The 22971-nt window shown below is 33.0% G+C and overlaps 3 protein-coding genes across 3 annotated transcripts; 1 reads left to right on the top strand and 2 right to left on the bottom strand.

Moving 5' to 3' along the window:
- Positions 1-89: 89 nt before the first annotated feature.
- Positions 90-2922, bottom strand: LOC107410807 (uncharacterized). Its single transcript, XM_016018295.4, has 5 exons — positions 2525-2922; positions 2302-2378; positions 1612-1723; positions 630-797; positions 90-367 (listed from the first exon to the last, which is right to left on the bottom strand). Exons 1-4 carry the CDS (start codon positions 2818-2820, stop codon positions 668-670), a joined length of 615 nt encoding a protein of 204 aa, XP_015873781.3. The 5' UTR covers positions 2821-2922; the 3' UTR covers positions 90-367; positions 630-667.
- Positions 2923-4839: 1917 nt separating this feature from the next.
- On the bottom strand, positions 4840-8582 carry LOC107410698 (protein INCREASED PETAL GROWTH ANISOTROPY 1). Its single transcript, XM_016018165.4, has 6 exons — positions 7140-8582; positions 6600-6731; positions 6306-6487; positions 6092-6203; positions 5274-5414; positions 4840-5183 (listed from the first exon to the last, which is right to left on the bottom strand). The coding sequence occupies exons 1-6, from the start codon at positions 8373-8375 to the stop codon at positions 5055-5057; spliced, it is 1932 nt and encodes a 643-aa protein (XP_015873651.3). The 5' UTR covers positions 8376-8582; the 3' UTR covers positions 4840-5054.
- Positions 8583-20778: 12196 nt separating this feature from the next.
- LOC107410992 (phospholipase A1-IIgamma) lies at positions 20779-22971 on the top strand. The gene is made up of 2 exons (XM_016018502.3): positions 20779-21455; positions 22049-22971. The coding sequence occupies exons 1-2, from the start codon at positions 20841-20843 to the stop codon at positions 22658-22660; spliced, it is 1227 nt and encodes a 408-aa protein (XP_015873988.2). The 5' UTR covers positions 20779-20840; the 3' UTR covers positions 22661-22971.

The raw sequence follows: 22971 nt of genomic DNA, 5'->3' as shown, positions 1-22971 counted from the left end.
ATTCTTCCTTTATTGTAGAAGAATCATCTAGCAATTAAACAAGTTTTTGGCTGCTATAGATCGATAAGGAGACAAAGACCAAATCCATGAGAAGAGTAGAACTAATTAAGATATATGATTAAAAAATTGATAGGAGCATTCAGTTTTCATGCCATGAAGATTCCGTTAAATCCAAGGCAAGCACTGGCCGTTGTAAAACCTTTGATTGGTTTGCAAAGACACCAGCATTGTCTAAAATATCACGAGATGGAAATCAGGAGAGGTAGAAAGCTTCTAATACAAAACATCAAAATATATTGATAGGTACAACTGTAGTTCACATTGTCAAATGGTGAAGCATCACCAGCCAGGGTCCATAAAACAAATCCTGCAATTCATTAGGATATTGAACTCAGGCAAATCTACTTTCAAGAATTTTCACGTGACTTAAAGTTTTTTATAAATTTATATGATGGTGAAAACAAATCCCAACTAAGTAGGCAAAAACGGAGAACATGTTGCCCGCAATATTGCAAGGGCAAGCAAAGCCGAACAAAAGTTTACAGGTAGTACTCTTGTTGGATTGCACACGTATACTAATTCGTGCACCTACAAAATCTCGTTATATCAGTGCATAAGTAGAAACTAACCTCAAACATCTCGAGCAAGGAATTAGCAGATATAATAGCTAGTAGCCAACATATACTGCTGCATTCACTATGTAACAGTCATCATTTTTATCCCCCATTTCCTCCACATGTACGCCACTTGAACAAATTAGTCCACCATCCACAACTTCGACTTTCACAATTTCTCCACTGAGAAAAGAAGAAGAAGAAGTTAATGACAAAAGAAATGCTTAAAGGAGTTCTATGGATGAACTTTTTTTTTTATTGCAAACCAGAGTATTGGTGGAACATTGGACATCAGAGTAAAACAGCCCAAAGATTAGTTATGTTAATATATATTAACCCAAGAAGCTATGCAGAGGCACTAACAAACATTTCAAGTGTTTGCAAAAAAATATTTGCACCATTTACTAGGCCAATATTAAATCACAATAAATGGAACAATTTATTTGCTACCTCCTGTACGTTCTTAACAAAATAGGGATGGTACTTGATTTCACGCTGAAGATAGCAAGGCTATCTTCTATTTCAAAAAAAGTCAAGAAGGAAAGAAACACGCAAAACCAAAGGGCCAAACATAGTTAAACAAACTTATCCACACTATGGGAACTAGATAGATTTGTTGATACCAAGGCTAAACTTCTATTTCGAAAAAAGTCAAGAAGGAAAGAAACTCAAAAAAACCAAAAGGCCAAAAATAGTTAAACACACTTATCCACACTATAGGAACTAGATAGAATTGTAATTCCTCAAAAATGAATTCAGCAGAGGTCTTGATGGAATATGATTAAGCCCCAAAGAAGAAATTTCTACTATAAAGTTTAGACAGCATAAATGTACTAGATCCAAACAGATGCACCACCAACATAGCTTCTTCTAATTGATTTATGAGAAATGATAGGCACCATTTCTTTAGTTAAAGATTGTAATTGAATATTAGAGTAGGAAAGCGATCAAAAATGAAAATAATGTAACTTGAGTTTCAAGAGGCGTAGAAACTCACTATGGAAAGACTGCCTTGACCTTTTCAACATCCAGGGACTGTTGGAGCGGATGAGGCACCCCCAGCTTGATTTGTAGCTTCATCTGATCAAATGTGACGCCAGGTATAGATCCTGCATCAGATGCATGGTCAATGGAAAACCTTACAAGACCATTACCATCTCACAAAAAAACTAGGTTTCAAAATCCTAAACAGGACTAAAATCACAGTCTACATTGATTCAGCATGAAAAATCTAAAACACTGAAACCAACATAAGCATCAAGAAAAGGCTCACAATACGATCATCTCAATTATGCTTCTACAGGTTTACCTCTTCCTGTCCATTTCCACTATGGATATTAACTATAGGTCAAGACTCAAGACTATGAAATTAGCCAAGCACTCATGCAACATTACATCTCCTTTAAATTTATACATCCCAGCAAATGAAAAAAGTACTTTCAAGCCGAAGCCCAGATGTCTAACCCACAGAACTTTTATCAACTACAAACATCATAAGTTCACAAACAAAATTCATAAGATGGGTCTAATATTCTTGTTTAATTATTCCTATGTAACAAACTGTCCATTCTCATTACAGCATAAGAAGAAAGATTTATACTAATTCCATATCACATCCAAAAAGATTCAGATATATATATATATATATATATGTATAGCTACAGAGAAACCCAAGAAGATCAAATACCTCTTCGAAAGGCAGGGATTGAATTGGAAGAGATAGCATCTCTACACGCCCGCATTGCTGCAGCCGTAATATCCTGGCTGTTGAAAGCAATTTTCCATAGAATCCCAACAAACACAAAGATTAATTCTACAAACTCATAAGAATCCTCTAAAATCGGTAATTTATCTATTGAGGAAAAGGGAGAAAAAGGAATCGTAATCGATGGTGGCAAAAAGAAACTGACCCATGTTGGTCGTAACCCACACCCATCTCGACGAACAAGAGCTTCATCAGTGGGGTTGAGCCGCTGGTCGTGATATCAGTAGGCCCACTTTGCTCGGCTTCCATGGCCGATGATGCTGCTGATGTAGCTGAGATGTAACGGGAAAACCGAGGAGGTCGAGAACAGGTTGGGTTTGTAACGAGAGGAACAAGGAATTGTGAAGTTGATCGGTGACTCCGAAAACTGGAATTACTAGAACGAACCACAGTACCACTCGAAGCAAATGGCAAGCTTGGGACGACCAAGCAGGTTGTCATTTTTACTGTGCCACGCGAAAATATTTGTTTGCCCCGTCGTTTTGATTATGATTAAACCACGCTGTCATTAGTTGGGGAAAAATAAAAATAACAAATAAAATTTGCTCTCTCTCTCTCTCTCTCTCTCTATCAGCATATGATTTATGTAATTAAAATTATATTTTGAGTTCAACAAAATAAAGCTATTCGTTGTCTAATTTTCCAACACAAATCAATTAAAAATCTTGGTTCCATTAATATTTTTGTTATCTCTATATCTGTTTTTTTTAAAGAAAAAAGCAAAAAAACAAATCTCTATTATCTGTTTTTTTAAGAAAAAAACAAAAAACAAATTTGTGTAACATTGTTGTCTCTCTTTTTTAAAATAATATGTTATATTATCTATTTTTAGTACATTCGTTAAATTTATGCCAAATATTTTTTTTCCTTTTATTCCAAATATGTGTTTTAATTTTAGAAATAATCATATTATTATTTAATTGATATATACATATATATATATGTGTGTGTGTGTGTGTGTGTGTGTGTGTGTATATGATTTATTTAGGAATGCTAATGAAAGCTTTCCCTACAAGTTCTTTAGTGATTCTATCACGAATAATCAAACCTCTCAAATAATTACTAGTTTAATTTCCTTGTTTAAGGAATACAATTTACGGAGCAGATTTGGAAGCCAAGTCTCCATTCTTATTACTGGCTCAGAAAATTATGGATTCGTCGAAGCTGACTTGCTGTCTTGAAGACATTACATAGTTGATTGAGACTTTGTTTGAAAAGAATGTATAGTTCTGCTTGATTTTTTTTTTTTTTTAAAAAAAAAATTTTAATTTTTCTTTTTGTTTGTTCTACTAGCAAAGGATTAGATCATCATGAAACAACCGGAACTTTAGGAGCTCTTCACATCCTCAAGCACTTCATGGTATAAATATTCAACTAGATATTGGGCTGGGCACCTATTTCAAAATAGAGGATACCATGGGTTTGTGTTTTTATTTGTGGACTGAATCATGGGTACCAAATTAATGCTCCATCTATTAAATTTTGGATACCAAATTATATATTTATATATTAATGATTAACAAATTAATGTAATGGATAAGTAAAATCAATAAAATAATGTAACTAGCATTCAAAATTTAATATGCAAAATTATGTTAAGATAATATTCGTGCCAATTGCCAATAGTTCATCAAAATTTTAGACACCAAATGTGCCGCTATATTGGATCTCACTTATTTCATTTTTTTATTTATTTTTTCTTGTTTTTTTTTTGGGCTTTTGCTCAAAAGGCATGTTTTATAACAAAAACCCAGAAAAGCTTACAAGGAAGCACAACAAAAAGGTGAGTGGTTTAAAAACCACACTCCTGGGAAACCAAAGACCAAAAAACACTAGGGAGCATGTTTCTATCAATGACACCTGAAACATTGTTCTGGATGCTCCCATGACAGATAAAATGAGCTAATAAATTATACTCCCTGGGCGACCAGCAAAACAGAACTTCATTAAATTATGTTTCAACCGAACTATGTCCTTGAAAACTCCTTCCACCATCCAGTGCAAGCCTTGCCAATCATTATTGTTGTACATTGGAATTTGTTAACTTTCAGTCACTACCATGTTGTCTTTTGGTAACTAAAAATTAATTTGACAAATGATTCGCTGACTGTAATACTATTCTATATAAGTGATTAAACGAGTTACGTTTCATCGACAAAAAGTTTTTAAGTAAATTGACCTGATACTGACATTTTAACAGGTTTCATGGACAAGTTGACCTAATTGTGACCCACACCCAATCCGAATATGTTCATTATGCTCCTTCCAGTCGTGCTCTCTGTATTACCAACAACAATCCTCGATTTCTATCGAGGTACGGGCCCACCAAGGAGAGAGCTAAAGAATTTTTTATTTATTATTATTATTATTATTTTTTTCCTAAGAAACGGAATGTCATTCAGAGTTTACGAGAAAAGATAGGGCTTAGCAGAGAGATTTGAGTCCACTGATTCAGAGTAGTAGCCAAAATGTCAAGCAGCAAGTGGCCTGGTGCTGGTGATTGCACTCTGTTATTTAATATCTATTGTCACCATTAACAAGATTGCTTTTTTAGATTTTTACCCTAAGTGAATAAAAATGAATTCAAAGCCATTGTATTCACAGAGACGATGTTCTATCTTTACAACAAAAATAACTCAGAGCGGTTCTGAAGCTGAGTTTGCTACAGAGATGTATTAGCAAGGTGTAGACCTGCATACAAATTTCTGCTGTTGCTGGTTTTGGCATTGAACATGACACGTTCTCGCTTTATCTCTCAGCTCCTGAAAAGCCCTCATTGTTTCCACATCGAAACCTCCAGCGAACTGATCAATAATAAACAAGAAACATTGTTAGCACCTCACCATCCAAATTACCTCAAAAATGTCATGTAACAACTTATAACATTAATTTACCTGGTGCACGCGGAAGGCAAATCGAACGCCTTGTACTATCAACTCTTCTTCTTCGGGGCCACCGCCACCAACTGTTGTTTCAAGCTCCGCAGATACTCTCTTCATGCACTTCATTGCCAACTTTACAGATGCCAGCTTGATCTGCCATCAAATATATGTAAATAAAGAGCTTAATTAAATAGCATTCATTATCCAGCTTCAAAGCAAATTAGAGAGAAGGTAAGCTTTTCAATGTAACTTTTCAACATAGGGCATAGCTTATATATATTATCTTGACGCCCATGTGACTTTATATTCAAGAAAAAACCATTTGTATTATCTCTAGCTATTTACACTTGGAATCTATTAGATTTTTCTTTTCATTTATTAGATGGATTCAAGAACTTTCCACTCTTCCTTCACACATTGAAAAAAACGCAATTATACAAGTATAAAAAACATGGAAATGCACAAAGTCAAAAAATGGAGAATCTGATTCTCTTCTTTTACACAAAAACCTCAATAAAATATGGAGACAATCAGATAGGTTTAGAAATTTGGGGTTCACATGTCCGCATGCAGGCGTGCGCAGATAAAATTAGGGGAAAATGGAACCATTCTTTTGTCATTTTGTAACGCCACTAACTTATACAAATATTGTATATGCAGGCACTGTCAAAATAATTCCACTAGCATGATTTATTATAAGTGACCCATAATCAAGAATCCAAAGCTTTAATTAAAAAAATAAAAAAAGGGGATCTGTGGGTGATGGGTGCAATATATATAAATTAATTATATAAAACTATCCAAGCAGATTTTCAGAAAACAGAAGTTACCTGGCTCACATATCCAGAATCAAGCATCCAATCAGTGGGAATTTGGAAAACTTTGTATCTTTTGGTCGCGGATTCTCTCATCCTCGAGAGATTGTAAACACCATGTTCCAATCTGTTTTATCAATAACCCAAAAAAAAAATATATATATAGTAAATTTCTTTTTAAAATTAAAATACCCTTTAACATTTTGGAGTGGAGGTTAAGTTTAATTACTTTTCGACCAAAGCCTGCATTTTCTTGAGAGCCGGACCACAAGGCTGGCGAGCATCATCACGAAACGACGAAGCCTCTGATCCAAGCTTCTTCAGATCACAATATCCAAATGCAGCCTCACGCAGTGCATCGGCCTTATGCTCCGGCCAATCGAAGTGCTTCAGTACCGCTCTTTCATCCACCTGAAAAGTCAGTAACACTGATTAATTAGGCCACCATATACCAGGAATTTTTTGTTTTTAATAAAAAACCAAACAAATAAATGAAAAAAAAGAAAAAGAAAAAAAAGAGCACCAGATAGGAAAGCTCGTCGTCAAGCCATTTGACAAAAGGCACAACATCCTCAATATCCGTAAACGCGGCGTTCTCAACCTCTTTTATCAGAAACCTTATGAAATCTCCCTGTGTTTCTACGTCCGTTTTTATCTGCCAATCAAAAACCCATTCAATTCAATGCAAAACAAAATCAAAAAATTAACGTTCCTCGAATTACAACTTTTTAGACCCTATTTTGACTTAATGCTTGAGAAGTTACTTGAACAAAGTTGACTGAATTCCAACTTAAATTGCCCAAATTGCCACCGCAACTTTTTCAAAATTACACTTTTTTTTTCTTTTTTTTTCTTTTTCATTTGTAAGAACAAAATTTGAAAAAATCGCATTTCGAATCCTGGCTCTGTCTTGTCTTGCAAGTAATGAATAAAATCCGAACAAAAAAGCGTAGAAACCAACAGTAAAGACAAAAAGGAGTAGTCAGTAGTCAGTGACATAAATAAACCCAGTGGCAATAGCGTAATTACGTTCAAAACTTAAGAAACCGGTAACAGAACTTACAGCGAGCAAGTGCGACGACCGGTTCTCGATCTCGCCGATCATATCTCGGGCATTGGCGGTCGAAGATACATCCGAGACGCCGGACTCCCGTCGGGAGTCCCTCCGCATTAGAGAGTGATAGAACTCAACCACCTCCGGCACCCGCCTCACGTTGGCCGGCAACGGCTTCAATCCCTTTGGTGGTGGTGGCGGTGGAGGTGGCGCCGCCTTCGATGGCGGAGGCGGAGGAGGCGGCGGAGCTGGAACGGCCTTCAATGGCTGAGGAGGTGGTGGTGGTACTGAGTACTGGTTGGGTACCGGAGGTGGTGGTGGTGGTGGAATGGCTAGCTCCGTCGAAGCTTTGATTTCTGAGGAAGCAGTACAAGCACCATTTAACGAAGATGAAGACGAAGACGACGAAGAGGATGAGGATGGTCTTGGAGGGGGCTTTGGAACCCTAGGTGCACGAGATCTGACATTGGAAAGAACCGAGTAGGACGACTCAGCCAGTTCCTCCGAGTTACACCTAGAGTGTCTCGGTCTCTCACTTTGATCCGATTCCTCTCTCTTCGAATCCGAAACTTCATGAACCTGAACCTTTTGATTCTCCGCGTTCGTACTGGTGTCCGCACACTTAATCCCTTTCTTCACGTTCCTGATCAGTGTCGATCTCCCGGACACCTCCATTAGTCCCTGAAACCTCTGCGATGAAGATAGCTCCTCGTTTTCTACCAAAAGCTCTGCTCTGCTCCGATCCGACGCCGTTTTCTTCAATTCCTCTATCTCAGCCTCAAGCTCCTTCACCTTCTCCTCGCTCTCTCTGCTCTCGCCATCAAACTTCTTCTTCATGTCCTCCATTTCGCTTCTCAACCTGTCGTTCTCACCCTCCAAGCTCTCGATTTGCTTGGAGGCTCTTTCGAGCTCTGCGTCTTTGGCAGAGATCTCGTTTTCAAGCACGGGAACAATGGCTACGGCCTCTTTAAGAAGCTTGTGCTCGAGAAGCTCGGTCTTCAAGCGTGACTCCCTCTCTCGGAGCTCTTCCACTAGTCGGATGAGCTCGGAGACGTCCGGTGGCTTAGGCTGGACCTGAGCGGAAGAGCGTGGAAAATAGACTCCGAATGAGCGTGAGAAAACCGCTTTCTGTGTCACTTTTGCTGAACTCGGCGATGGCGAAGGTGGTTTCGGTGAAGCCTCTGCTTTAGAATGGGCCGGCGATTTAGATAGGCCCATTGCCACCCTCATCTTCCCAGCCACCATTGCTGAAGCTTACCCACTTCCCCTCTCTAACCTCTCTGTTTTTCCAATCCTCTGTCTATCTATTTATCTCTCTAGGCTTTTTTAGGCTTTGGGGTTGTGTTTCTTAAACTCCTCTTGTTTTCAATCTGTTTGGGCGAAAGTGTTTACAAAGACGTCCTTGTCTGATTGTCTGTCCCTGTTGGCTTAGAGAGATAGAGAGAGAGAATGGAAATCCGTGTAAGTATTATTAAGTCTGAAACTTGAATTCATTTACCTAAAAAAAAAAAAAAGTCTGAAACTTGAATTCCTATTTTCCTGAACAAAAAATTAAACTACAAAATAAATATAAATAAGTAAATAAAAAAATAAAATTGTGAAAAATTAAAGAGAGGGAAAAGGCATTGGCACCGGTAACGAGGAACGGTCGTCTTTTCTTGGATCCAGTTTGAAAAAAAAAAAAATTTAAATTAAAATTAAAATAACCTTCATTTCCAAATTGAACTCGAGCGTGGCACAAACGCGCTTATGGGTTCATGTGGGGAGAGGAATGTTAGGAAATCGGCGCGTGGAATTTGAAGTGGGTTTTGGGAATTTTAGTTAAGGTGTCGTGAGAAGGTAACCAAATTGATTTAGAAAGAGTGGGAAATTTTGGAAACTGGAAATGTGCTTCTAACGGTCGGCTTAATTATGTTTTCTCGTCAATATCTTGCTTCTTCTCGCCTGCTTTGACTGTATCGTTGCCTTACCTACTTCCTATTGATTTCATTTAATACGACATGGTCAATGTAGCTTTTGACTGCAGGCCAAAAAAAAAAAATGTAGGATTTTGATTATTTTTCCATATATTTTTTCTTTCTTCTTTTTATATAAAAATGTAAACAGTATTCGGTTAATGTTTAGAAAGATTATTATGATTGTTATTATCATTATTATTATTATTATTATTATAAATACTGCATTTGACTTCCTAAAAAAATGTTACACCAGTGCTTCAATAATTCTCAATTTTCTACTTATTTTATAATTTCATTTAAAATAATATAATGTATACAACTATATTTAAATAAAATGTATTTGACATTTTAAAATGAGATCTATTTGATTCGTTTTTTGGTTTTTTTTTTTTTTTCCTTACAAAAACCAAATTAAATTGAATCAATTATTTTTAATTCGGTTTATTTGGTTGGATTTATCATTTTTATCATTTTGATTTCCAATAATTTTTTTAAAATTATTATTATTTTTAATTATTCAAATTTAATATTATTAATATATTTAACTAAAATAATTTTAAAAAATAAAATATATTAAAAATATAATTAATTATAATAAAATATTTAAAAATTATAAAATTGTACGAACCAAATCAGCATATATAAGAAAACCAAACCACGCCCCTTCGATTTAGTCGATTTTATTGGTTTGGACCGATTTATGTTCATTCTCAATCCATCCTATATTATAAGGGTACAAAAATAAAATAACATCTATTTTTTATAGTTAACTCTAGATATTTTGTAAATAGAATTATTTTATATATATAAATATATTCATGATGTATAGTGTTAAAAGTAGAGAAAAATCATCTACTCCACATTGTTTAGGCATCAGTGCATGTAAAACAAAGCTATTGGTGGATAGCTAACAATACAATGTTCCATCAATAACCAAACATATATTTATATATTGTGAGAGAAATCAAATCTATACTTAAAAACAACAGAGCATATGCCTTCTTCTGTTTTTTCTGTTTGTTTTTTTTTTTTTTTTTGCTCTGTCTTTAAAACAACCTTTGAATGTCATATAATATGCCAAAAAAACAACAAAGTAAATTAATTACGGTTTGAGTTATAGTAATCACATAAAAGGAGGTCCTTCAACAAGGGAGAAAAAATTATTAAAAAGAAAGAGAGATGGGGTGGGGGGAACCCCCATTTATTTTTTTTATTTTTTATTTTTTATTTTTTGTTGGTTTAATATTAAATGGATAGAACATTTAAAGTCGCACGTCATTTTCTAATAACTACGCGTAGAGATTATCCTTGAAAAGGAAAATTGGAATGGTCATTCGAAAACTCTAATATTTTGTAATCCATTTTATATTAAATAGTCGAATCATTTTATCCTAAGATAGGGGACAGATTTCTTCGGAAAAAAAAAATAATAATAAATAAATATATATATATATATATATATATATATAAAAGAGACAGACATCTCAATCATTTTTTTTTTTCTTGCTCAATAGTAGTTTCGATGCATCGAGTAATAAAAACGATAAATGAATGACCAAGTCCGTAAGTCGTACATGTTAGATTTGTGTGTAAGTCTATTAATTAACCAAGCAAAAGTAAATAAATAAAGTCTATTTTCTCGTCAAAATTTTTCTTTGTAAAACCGAAAAAATAGCTTTTAAGCACATGTCACGAGCTTTATAATTCTATTATGAACAGTGCTATATGTCCAATTCTATTACCAAATAGACCAATTAGACACGAATACAATTATGAAGATTTACATGATTGGCCCACTTCTGTAACAACTTAACCAATATGGTAGACCAAAAAAAAAAACATTACCCAAAATATAGTCTACTTTGAGAATTGCCCTCCAATAATTTACTAGCGACTCTATGTGATTCTTTTAGCGTGATCAACCAAGAACGTGTATGTAAATTGCCAGCTTTTCAACAGCTGCTTTTAGGTGGATGAGTTGGTCATAAATTTGTAGTTACCTAGAGACGATTGCTTTGGAATTACGTTACATGGGCTCTCATTCTCATACATCACTTTCATTCTCAACGATAGCATATTGTGACCATTAACAGACTTTGAGTGTGAGATGCTCCGAATCCTCTTTTTATTTTTATTTTTGGACTCTACGGAGACCCTGAATCTGAATCATTTTGCAGACTACTTTGTTTCAATTCAATTGCCGTTGCCTTCCTGCATATAAGCGGTGAAAAGCAAGTGGAGAAGGCTTAGGAGTAAGTGTTTGTAACACAGTTCTGATCAAAATCTGATTTGAGGTGATGATACGAGGAAAAAAGAAGCCCTTCCTGTGATGTATTCTTTAAATTTTTACTGCTCCCTTGTGATGCATTAATTTTTTTTTCCTACCTGCATATATACGTGGTTTTCAAATATTAATAAAAGTTTATTAGACATCTAAATTAAATAAAAATTTAATTAAAAATAAATAATAAAAGTTTTAAATGGTTTTCGATTTAGTGTGTTTATTTTTTATTTTTAAGTTTAGTTTATAGATGTTGGAGATGTATAACAAACTGTAATTAAATTTAAAGAAATATATATAACCACTATTAACATTAACAATTATTTAAAATAAATAAACTATACACACAAATAGATGAAAGAATTATATAAAAAATAATAATAAAAAAACATTACAAATTGAAAAAGACACGTTAGCCTAATTATTTCTCGGTTCGGTTTAGTATGTTTTGCCAACAATATCATTTGTCAACTTGTCTGTTTCTATATTTGTATATATATTGTTTGACTAGCATGAAAGGCATGGTGCCTTAAATGATATTGAATAAAGGAGAGAGAGAGAGAGGGTTTGTGCAATATTATTTTATTTATTTATTTTTTTCCTGATCATTTGTGCAATATTGTTAGTGACATTAATATCTTTTACTACTTACACCTAAGATTTCTAACCTTCGTATCTCCACTCAAACGCTGGTAAACAAAAGTAATATGCTTTCACTGATACTTAAAAAAAAAACCTGTGGAACAGCTTTTGATTATGTTTTTCTGACCCTTTTTTTACGCACCCAGTTAAATGTAGTCAAAGTCTCCAAATGTATGTTTAGTGCATCTATTAAATTGTAAAATATAACCATCTTTTTGTTTTTGGTTACCAATTAACGAAAGTATGCTTGTTTAGTACTGTCCAGAGGCATTGACATGGAAATTTCAAAACATCATGCACTGCATTTTGGATTTCACATGTTTTTAAGGATGGCACGGCCTTCATGCCTTGGTGGTATCTAATTAGACATATATATACACACTTCTTGTGATTATAGTTCTTAATAATGTACAAATATATCATTAATTATTCGTTAGTATATGAAATTAATTAAATCTTAAACTAAATTATTATAGAAATTGTGAAAGATTAGGAAGGAAGAAATTATAATAAGGGAGGGATAGAGGGGAGCGGTGTGAAGGAAAAGGAAAAGCATGAAAGGAATGTGAGGAGACGTTGATATAAATGTATATGCAAAAACCATGCACACTGCAGCGGTGGTCCTGTTGGGCTCATCTTTGGAACCATCATCCGATAACTGTACTTTCGTGATGGAGCCGCCATGAACATGTTGCAAACGCCAACCAAGCATCAATTAATATTACACTTACAAATGCCCCACAACTACTTCTATTATTTCGTTTCAATTAACCCAAGCCACAAAAATATGTATATCTTTAATGCTCTTTGTTCATTTTTTTTGGGAGCCATTTTAAGGAATTTGGGAACACAAATTCATGGAGATGAAGATGAAGAGTTTTGAGCGTTAACAAATTTTTATCAAGTATACATAGTTTTACATGCTTACAGATTAGCCACACAATTAAAGGACCCAAAAAAATTAAGAAAAAAAAATTAAAAGTCTCATATATATATATATATTATATAATATCACTACTTCCAAGTGATAAGCTTATTGAAGAAAAAAAAAAACAAAGCAGCTAACTACTACTACTAATAATAATAATAATAATGTTATATATACATCTTGTAGACTTGTAGTCTGTAGGCATCCAAAATATTTAAAATCTAATTATGGAGGCCGACCATTTGTAATTGTCTTGTCTGAGGTACATTGCCATTATGGCATGGTAGACCATTATCATACTAGCCGTTAGATCCCTAGCGAATAGCACTCCGCGACCGTCGTACATAAAATTTTCTTCTCTCAAGGGGTTCAAACTTCAAACTAAATCTAAACAGTGAAGATTCATGGTCCAGATGGAAAGCTCCCATTGGAAAGTACTCTTACTAGGGGTCTTGTCCACCTGTAGACGGTGAATTGCCGCAGCTTTGGACAAATAAATTATTTTAATTAGAGTTTTTTAATTCATATTGATTTGATAAATATTATTTTTTCTTTAATTAAAAATTCCTTCCCTAGGTTGTGCATTATAATTCTCCTCGTTCCTCATTGTATGCCCTTTTTTTCTTTATTTATTTTTTTAAAGACCCTCACCATTTTTATTAAAAAAAAAAAAAGAGAGAGAGAGAGAACTACTGTTTAGTTGCCCTATGAACTTTCTGATGATAGTACGATACAATGTTATAAATTATTATTATTATTATTTTTTCTGCTGTCCCCTATGCCCTCCCCACCCGCGACTCGTACCCGCGCAACTCTAGCGCAGGTAATGGCGCTCGACCACGCGAGCTAGCCAACTTCGTCGTTATAAATTTTAATTTGAATATATAAATAATTAACGTACTTTTATACTTTCATGTTGTGGATATTTTTTAAAAAACCAATGTGTAATTTTAAATAAAATGATCTCCACAATGATATTCGTTAGAAGAAAAGACAATATATCTATTTATAATATCTAATTGGAATTAACTCATCATCTAAATAATGAGGATTGACTCTAATTGAGATTATTCTGAATTTTTGAACAAATCTTCATTTAGAATATTCAAAATGAAATTAGTTATGTGGTATGTTTGTTACATATTTCACCTCAGCATCTTTATTAACAAACGCAGTTCTGAAAAGAAATTATCAACGTACAAAGATCGCTTGCTTTGTTGTTCGTATATATATATATATATATATATACCGATGCAGAAGTTAAGAATCTGTAACAGCATGTCAATTGGGAAGTATGCTAGTATCATAATTTGACAATATTTTACAGTTTGGATTCTTGAGTGTCAAAATTTTCCAACAACAAAGATGGTGTTAAGTTTGACGTTCAACCATAAATATATATTGTTTTTGTACCGTTTGTGATCTCATAATTATAAGGAAATTGACATTTATACTAAATGTGGGCCCTGTAACCATACTGAAATTTAACATTGTTATTTTTTAAGTATTTAGCATTTAATTTTTTGGGTGTAAAATTTGCCATTGGAATGCTAATACTAAAATTTTAACAATTTAATTGACATTTTAAATGTTATCGCAGATGTTTCTATAATCTCATCACATCCTGTAGTCCCACGGTTTTGTCTTTACGTGCATATAGATGGAGCTTGTGAATTATTTATTTATGCCTATCATATAGAGAGCTCGTCTATATATACTTTTTTTTTAGGTAAAATTTTTCTACACATACCTGGATAATAGCTACTGGACATGAAGAAGAGTTGGACTACTTTATTATCGAATCCAGTAAACTGTCTTCACGTTGATATATGTACCTTTGAAATCATCTGGCATCTTGGTCCCGAGTGATCCATAAAAAGCTTAGTACTATTCCAAATATTAATTTTAGCGCTGAAAAAGTCTTGGAAGTTGGAGATGGCGAAAAAGGACATACAAATAGGTGCAATTAGGCATCGCAGCGCGTAAACCCAGAGTTTGAGTTAACCATCTTCGAGGACATAGCCCTTAGGGCCTAGAGTACCACTACTACTAGTAGTATGTTTTAATTAAATTTTTTGATGTAAATGTTTTAATTAACCTTACAGTACGTCTACCAATGTTATATGGGATAAGGTAGTGTAAATAAGTTATTGTTTTCGTACATGATCAGCATGTAAAAAACCTTTGTTCATTTAATTGTCTACAGTCTACTCTGGTCTAGCTGGATCACTACCCCATAACAAATTCCTTCTTTACTTTTTAATCCTTTTCCTTTTCCCTAATCCATATTTCTTTGCATAATTACAGTAAAACTAAAGCTTCAGGTAAATAAAGAAATTTTAAAAAATCTATGTAACGCAGGGATGCAGATGTATACCAACCATGAACAAAATTGACAAAGGCTAGCATGGTCTCGAACTCAATCATGGAAAGCATATAATCAGATGCTTCTCTAAATGGTGCGCTGCCTGTTCCGAACGTATTCAAATTTCTCATGTTCACATCATTTTATGGCATTGGTTGGAAAGTTTTTAAATATAGGTCTCAAACTAAAATTAAATTTCCTAACATGCTTATAACATTATTCCTTTTCTTTTTATAATTTTTTTTTCTAGTAAATATTGTACATATTACAATAATATTATTATATTAGGATAGAAAGATTCAAATCTTAATTATTATCAGAGAAAACAAGTAGGAAAATTCTGCTAATTAATCTTGGCACAACCATTTTAATGGAATAATTAGCCTGTAGATTTATGCTGATTCATACAAATATAAAGGGATTCTTCTTGGCGTTATATGAAAAATTAGATTAATTAAGTAATAAATTACTTTTTAAGTTTTTTTAACTATAACTTTTCTCTTATTCAATTGTTTACTGTTTAATGACCTCAATCGCTTGGCAGCGCATCATAAACTCGTATTCCCTTCCTGTTTTAGAAGTCTGACTTTTCTGAGCACAATGTGGAAGTTTTTGATCGAATTTTATATATAATGGTACCCAATGCTACATATACAGACAACTCTCTTAAATTTATTAGTCTTGAAATTGAAACTGACAGTATTATATTATTATTGTTTTGGATTGCTTTAAATAAAAAAGAAAACTTTAATACAATAAAAAAAAAAAAATCCTACTAATCTCAGGTGGATTTAGATATAAGATTGTTGACTACAAAAAGGTCAAAACGTACAGCTATAAAGATCAATGTAATTAACATATAATTAGTTTGACTTTGACGTAGATTTATTGAAACATTGAAAAACGAACACCAAATACAAGACCCCTTTTAGGGCTTTTATAGTGTCTATTTGGTTGGATTAATAAATTTGTTGCTCTTCTAACTTATAAGAATTTCTCGATTAAAGAATGAATGAAATTGAGAATCATAGTGTGTTTGCCTTCACATCTAATGAAATTGAGAATCATAGTGTGTTTGCCTCTACATAGATGTGAAAGCGTACCTTTGCGGGACCGCGAGCCAAGCGAATTCCCGTGATGCTCTGTTTGGGCCAGTTGCTGGTCACGGACTCTGATGTTGGGACCCTGTACGTTTGTGTGTTTGCGGTGGGGAACAAAGGGAAATAATACATTTTACCATACAAATTCTAATAAAATAAAATCAAATACTGTATTTTTCTACCCAAAAAGAAAAAAAAAAGAAAAACAAATACTGTATTTTCTTTTTCTTACGTATGGGAAGTGATTTTATATCGCAAATTTGTAATAAAAGGTTTAATAAGTTTGCTTATTTTTCATAAACAAAATCTTCATACCCACCGTATATATCATCTACGACCGGGCAGAGGCATACAGCAGGTTCAGCCAACAATGCAGCTTATCGAACTGGATACCTGACCTCACAGCATTAGTTTTGTTATGCCATATTGTCAAGCGTGGAGTACAAAATGAGCCCAGTCAAAAGGAATTTGGGCTTTCAAACCGAGTCCATGGGCTCCACAAAGTAAGGATTGATGATGGGTCAGATACAGTACAGCCCATGACACTTAATTTTCCAATATAATTTTTGAACTTGAATTTTTCAAACATGTTTTTAAAATTGATTTAAAAAACATGATTTTAAAAAGTATTTGTAAAATAAGCCTATAAATTTTATAGAAGGTTTGAAATGATTTAAAATCGAGTAAGCTACTTGTTAGCAGTAGTGATGGTTATTGGTGGGACATATTGAGTAATTATATGGATCTCCTTTATCTATTTATTTATTTTTTGAATTTTTGAAACTGTAAAACTACATAAGAAAGTGAACCTTGATGGTAGCTACCAACATGCAGAGTCCACTCTTAGCATTAAAAAAAAAAAAAAAAAAAAAAAACGTAGATCACACTAGTGTTATTGTTATTGTTATTATTATTATTATGAGCCCACTATTATTTGAAATAAATGCCATATGCGAAAAAGCAATGTTGAAGATATTAATTTTTTTTTATTAAAATTTTGATAATCAATTAGATAGAAAAATACTAAAATTTTGATAAACAAATTTGATTACTCTAGATCTATCCTATACACTAATACAATACAGCATTTTAAAAATAAACATAAAATAAAAAATATAAAACATGAAAAACCAAGCTAGCACTGATAATTTCACGGAGGCTAGGGATAACCGAATAATTTATTGGGTCCAAGCTGGATTTTAGCGGTAAAAAATCAAATTTTTTTTTTTTTTTTTTGGGATAAGTGATAAGGGATGAATTTGGGTAGTGTAGTAGTATTTTTGAATGTATAGCAATGCTTCATGCAATAATTGTAATTAGTATATTGAGAAATTGGTTTGAGTTGGCCGCATGCAGATCATGCAGAAATTTGGAAATTTATGTCGTATCAATTTTCTCCTTAATTATCAAGAAATAGAGTGATAAACACAAGACGATTTAGGAGATAAACATTACATTACTGATCAGGGATGGAAACGCAGTACTAGTTTCGTAGTTATGTTCAGTCATATTCGTCCAATTTTCAGGTGTTTTTCTGTACCTATTTGTAATGAATTAATGAACAAATTCTTTCTGGCAAGTACCTTATTCGATTTGCTAAATGATATTTTTTTGCGTGCTGAATTAAATTATCAAGTAAAGCTCTAAAAGAAAGGAAAACTAACGGCGTTAACATCTAGGTTAATTTGACGTATGATAATGAGTTAACAATACAATCAAATCCAATTTCAAGCCATCTAGCCATGTATCCCATCTTTAGCATAAATGTTATTCTGGGTTGTGGAACTGATTTTTTTATTTTTATTTTTATAATATTTCTGTGAATTTGATTTGATTGAATTTGAATATTATGAAGTTTAGTCTAATCAAATTTGGGTTTATTTTGAATTTAGCCTAATCAAATTGGATTAAACTTTAAATAGTCCAGTATTCCATTTCAAATGGCCTAAAAGGTTTTGTTTTACCATATATAAACATAATTATATTTGTATATTATTAGGAGATATTAATTTCAGGAAAAAGGGAAAAAAAAAGAAAAAAAAGAAAAAGAAATTGACCGGTCTGCGGCTATGTAGCACATATATTGCCGCTAGGTTATAGTTTCAAATTCTAATTATGTTTGCCATGTATATGCAAACCCATATTTAACAATTAATTTGAGAGATCGATTTTTCTTTTTCTTTTTTTTTTTTTTTTGAAGCACCGATAGATCATTTAAAGTTTCTCCAGACGACTTTATTTTATTATGATTCTCTCAAATATATTTGAAAATTGAATCCTCAGCTAAGAATAATTTTTTTGTTTTGGGTGAATTCAGCAAAGAATCTTTTATTTTATCTTTTACAAAGTAGTTGTTGTTGTTTTTTTATTTTTTTATTTTTAGTTTTTTTATCCCTTAATCTTTTACAAAGTTTTAGATATTTGTGCAGTGTTCACAAACATATATCAAGCTCAGAAAAGTGTATTCTAGAATATATATATATAAGACAAAACTTTTCCTTGTTGAAACAGAATATATTTTGTGTTGGAAACTTCAAGGCGAAGATTATCACTTCCTTGGTTAAACCCACAGGAGAGCAAAAAGTTTTGCCTTGTGATATGCATCAATTGTGTAGATAGGAGATGGATGCAAACAAAAACATGTACATATTTAATTGGTAACACATCTCAAAACGCACATATATATATATATATATATAATATATATATGTATATATATATATATATATATATATATATATATATGTAGTAGTACTACTTCTCCAAAAAGTTATCTTAGCAATTTTTTTGGAAAAAAGGATGTTAAATACTAAAACTAAAACACCAAATTGGTTTTGAAAAATACAGAAATTACTTCCAACAACCAATTTTCAGAAATGACGTAAATCCTCACTTATAACCAGAAAACGACTGGTGACCTTTCAAGCCAAGAATATGTGTATAAAATATAATCATGGGCGTGCTTGACGAACCTGACTTAGAGGCCATGTCAACTTTATATGTCGGGGGAGGTAGATCTAGTTATATATATATATATATATATATATATATATATATATATATATATATATATACATAACTTGTATTTTCCATTAGATTCATATTATATATTGACACCTGTAAACGTGCCTAATTGTTCTTGAAAGGTATGCAAGCACCTTGCTTGAAGTACTAAAAAAACAAAAAATGAAGCTTCAAACTTTCTATTCCCAAATTCAACAAATGGCTTTTGTTTACCATTTTTTTTTTTTTTTTGGTGAATAATGGCTTTTGGTAAGAAGCTAGCTAGCTAGTAGTGTGTGTACTCATAAATTGAATCATACGTACAAGGTAGAGGGAAGATTTATATGCTATCATAAATTGGTAATTAGTATGCTTTGACAAGCAATTAGTTTTATTGATTTAATAATGCAATACTATTGTGTTTAATATTATTTTTCGAAATATAATTGTTACTAATGAGACAGCTTAACCTATCAATTCATGAAATTAAATTTGTTCTGAAAGAAGAAAAAAATACTTCAAATTAATTATTTTCCATTCTTATTCGATGTATAAAGAAGAAAAGTAATATAATATTCGGTTGTAATCATTCCTTTAGATTTCTGAGAAATTTGGCCGGTTAAGTTATATGACCGTAAGTGGAAAGATGAAATTGTACTCAAACATCAATTACAAGTAAATTTTCAGTTGATTAATGGAAAGTGTGCCACAGTCAATTTGGGTTGGTCAGATTAGATAAATAGTTGGAAAAGGAGATTTAACAACAGATAATTCTGGAGTCGATTGGCAATTTTCAAAATCTGCCATTGATGAAGGACTACAAAACTTTACAGGCTCTGATACCAAAATCAAAGAGAACTTAATTATAAAGATCTTCTTCCAAAGAATTCCTTAGTACAGTATCATAATATTGATTGAAAAGCATAACGACAATCAATCTTTAAGGCTTGTACGTAAAAACTTTTTGACTGACTCAATGCGTGATTATCTTGATACAGCCTAACAAATGATGCTGACTCAGCTAACAGAAATAACAAAAATGCTGACTCATCATCTAACCAATCTTACAACTTGATTTTTCTCTTTAAAAAATATTATATCATTCACTATCTAAAAAACTGAAAGTTACTTTAATTATTAAATTATGTCGGAAAAATAATTCTTTATATACGTATACATATAAAAAAATAGTAAACTCTCATAATCCGTTCAAAAAAAAAAAAAAAACAAAAAAACAAAAAAACAAAAAACAAAAAAAATTTTGATCCTAAAGTCAAAGGAAGGAGTATAACAAAAAGGCACGTCAAGCTACCTGAAGATCTAAAAATAGAATAATCTTGTGGCAATTTGAAAAATTTTAAAAAATGAATTCCAAAGCATTGTATATAAAGCATCCAAAACTGGTCATTTTGATCATCACAAATTTTTTCAGGATGATCAAGAAAAAGATGGCGGACAACATAACAAGAAAGTGGAGGCAACTCAGCGGCCAAAACAAGTGGGAGGGTTTATTAGATCCTCTCAACAAAGATCTTCGTCGATACATAATTCACTATGGAGAGATGGCTCAAGCTGCTTACGACGCCTTCAACACCGAGAAGGCGTCTAAGTACGCCGGAAGCAGCCGGTACTCGAGAAGAGATTTCTTCTCCAAGGTTGGATTGGAGAAAGGAAATCCGTTCAAGTATTCAGTGACGAAGTTTCTGTATGCAACTTCACAAGTTGATGTCCCTGATGCTTTTATCATAAAGTCTCTGTCTAGAGAGGCTTGGAGTAAGGAATCTAATTGGATGGGATTTGTGGCTGTGGCTACGGATGAAGGCAAAGCTGCTTTGGGAAGGAGGGACATTGTGATTGCTTGGAGAGGTACAGTTCAGACATTGGAGTGGGTTAATGATTTTGAGTTTGTTCTTGTTTCAGCTTCAAAGATATTGGGTGGTGATCAGGATGATGATAAGAATGATCCTAAGGTGCATCAAGGTTGGTATTCCATCTATACTTCTGATGATTCCCGTTCGCCTTTCAACAAAACCAGTGCTAGAAACCAGGTATGTCAGTATCTCATACAAAGAATATCATTTTCTTCCAATTGAGTTTAAGTCTTATTATTATGAGAAACTTTGATTAAGAATATTGTTTTGGTTATTTTCTAACTCAGTATGTACTTTTGGTTGTTGGGTTTCAAAAGGAATAAAGAGTGATTGTGTGTATTATGATTTTTTTTTTTTTTTCAAAACAAAACATATTTCCTTTAATTGATAATCGTGACCAAAAAAGTTAATTGATTAGTTTAAAAATCACTGTGGCGTAAAACTAAGTAAAGAAAAGACAAAGTTGGTCTACATGACCGTTTACTTCACGTACAAGCCCAAGTAAAGAGAAATGATATCCTGCGTTAAATAAAAAATAAAAAAATAAAAACATAATAATAATAATAAAAGTTGGGTGGTATGTTATTTTCCAGCTACCAGAGGTCTAGAATAGCATACCGGATAGGATGACCTTTTTTTAAAATTGGGAAAAAGGAAATAATAAAAACAATGACATAGTACGTGGGTTTAATTAATTAAATATTCTCATATTGATTTTATATATGTTAGATATATACATGGAATTAATTAATTAAGAACTGATATTGCAGGTACTGAGTGAGGTTAGAAGACTAGTGGAGAAATACAAGAACGAGGAAATCAGCATAACAATTACAGGACATAGTTTGGGTGCAGCAATTGCCACACTAAATGCGGTTGACATAGTAGCCAATGGATATAACAGACCAATAAACCAGCCAAACAAGGCCTGTCCGGTTACAGCCTTTGTATTTGCGAGCCCTCGAGTAGGAGACTCGGACTTTAAGAAGGTGTTCAACTCATATAAAGAACTTCGAGCCCTGCGTGTTCGTAATGCTTTAGATGTTGTCCCAAACTATCCTTTGATAGGCTATTCGGATGTAGGAGAAGAGCTAGACATCGACACTCGAAAATCCCAGTATTTAAAGAGTCCTGGAAATGTGTCGACTTGGCATAACTTGGAGTGTTACTTGCATGGAGTTGCAGGGACACAAGGCGGCAAAGGAGGGTTCAAGCTGGAAGTCATTAGGGATATTGCATTGGTTAACAAAACCACAAATGCTTTGAAGGATGAATATTTGGTACCCGAAAATTGGCGGTGTGAGAAGGACAAAGGTATGGTTCAGCAGCCAGATGGTTCTTGGAAGCTGATGGATCATGAGGATGATGACTTTGAAGCTTAATAAATATACATATAATTACATATAATTATGTGGGGGTTGAAGGGTAGAAATTATTAGTTTGTGTTATGTTATGTAAGTATGAGACACATATATGTTTGTTATGTGGTTCATTTAAAATTTTTAGCATTTAATTTAATTGTTTAGTCAATAAGGGAAAAAAACTTGTTTCGTCTTCTACCAAAATAATAAAATAAAATAAATAAAATGTTTTGTCAACAAAATAGAGTGATAATAATGATTTGGAGTCAAAAGATGTAACATTAACGTATTAATTGGAGAGCTCGTTTGCAGCTTGCATTGTTCTTATTGTA

The sequence above is a fragment of the Ziziphus jujuba genome, chromosome 1 (assembly GCF_031755915.1).
Source record: "Ziziphus jujuba cultivar Dongzao chromosome 1, ASM3175591v1".
Taxonomy (NCBI): domain Eukaryota; kingdom Viridiplantae; phylum Streptophyta; class Magnoliopsida; order Rosales; family Rhamnaceae; genus Ziziphus; species Ziziphus jujuba.
Note: the sequence above shows the minus strand (reverse complement) of the source record. Positions and strands in the feature narration are given on the sequence as shown.

What these genes read in the sequence shown, in the direction of transcription:
- LOC107410698 (XM_016018165.4), bottom strand. Translation starts at nt 8,375, where the DNA reads ATGGTGGCTGGGAAGATGAGGGTGGCAATGGGCCTATCTAAATCGCCG. An exon ending in GGTCGTCGCACTTGCTCGCT is followed by an intron (nt 6,732 to 7,139) that starts GTAAGTTCTGTT and finishes TTTGATTGGCAG; the next exon opens with ATAAAAACGGACGTAGAAAC. An exon ending in TTGCCTTCCGCGTGCACCAG is followed by an intron (nt 5,184 to 5,273) that starts GTAAATTAATGT and finishes ATTATTGATCAG; the next exon opens with TTCGCTGGAGGTTTCGATGT.
- LOC107410807 (XM_016018295.4), bottom strand. Translation starts at nt 2,820, where the DNA reads ATGACAACCTGCTTGGTCGTCCCAAGCTTGCCATTTGCTTCGAGTGGT. An exon ending in AATCCCTGCCTTTCGAAGAG is followed by an intron (nt 1,724 to 2,301) that starts GTATTTGATCTT and finishes CATCTGATGCAG; the next exon opens with GATCTATACCTGGCGTCACA. An exon ending in GTCAAGGCAGTCTTTCCATA is followed by an intron (nt 798 to 1,611) that starts GTGAGTTTCTAC and finishes TTCTTTTCTCAG; the next exon opens with TGGAGAAATTGTGAAAGTCG.
- LOC107410992 (XM_016018502.3), top strand. Translation starts at nt 20,841, where the DNA reads ATGATCAAGAAAAAGATGGCGGACAACATAACAAGAAAGTGGAGGCAA. An exon ending in AAACCAGTGCTAGAAACCAG is followed by an intron (nt 21,456 to 22,048) that starts GTATGTCAGTAT and finishes CTGATATTGCAG; the next exon opens with GTACTGAGTGAGGTTAGAAG.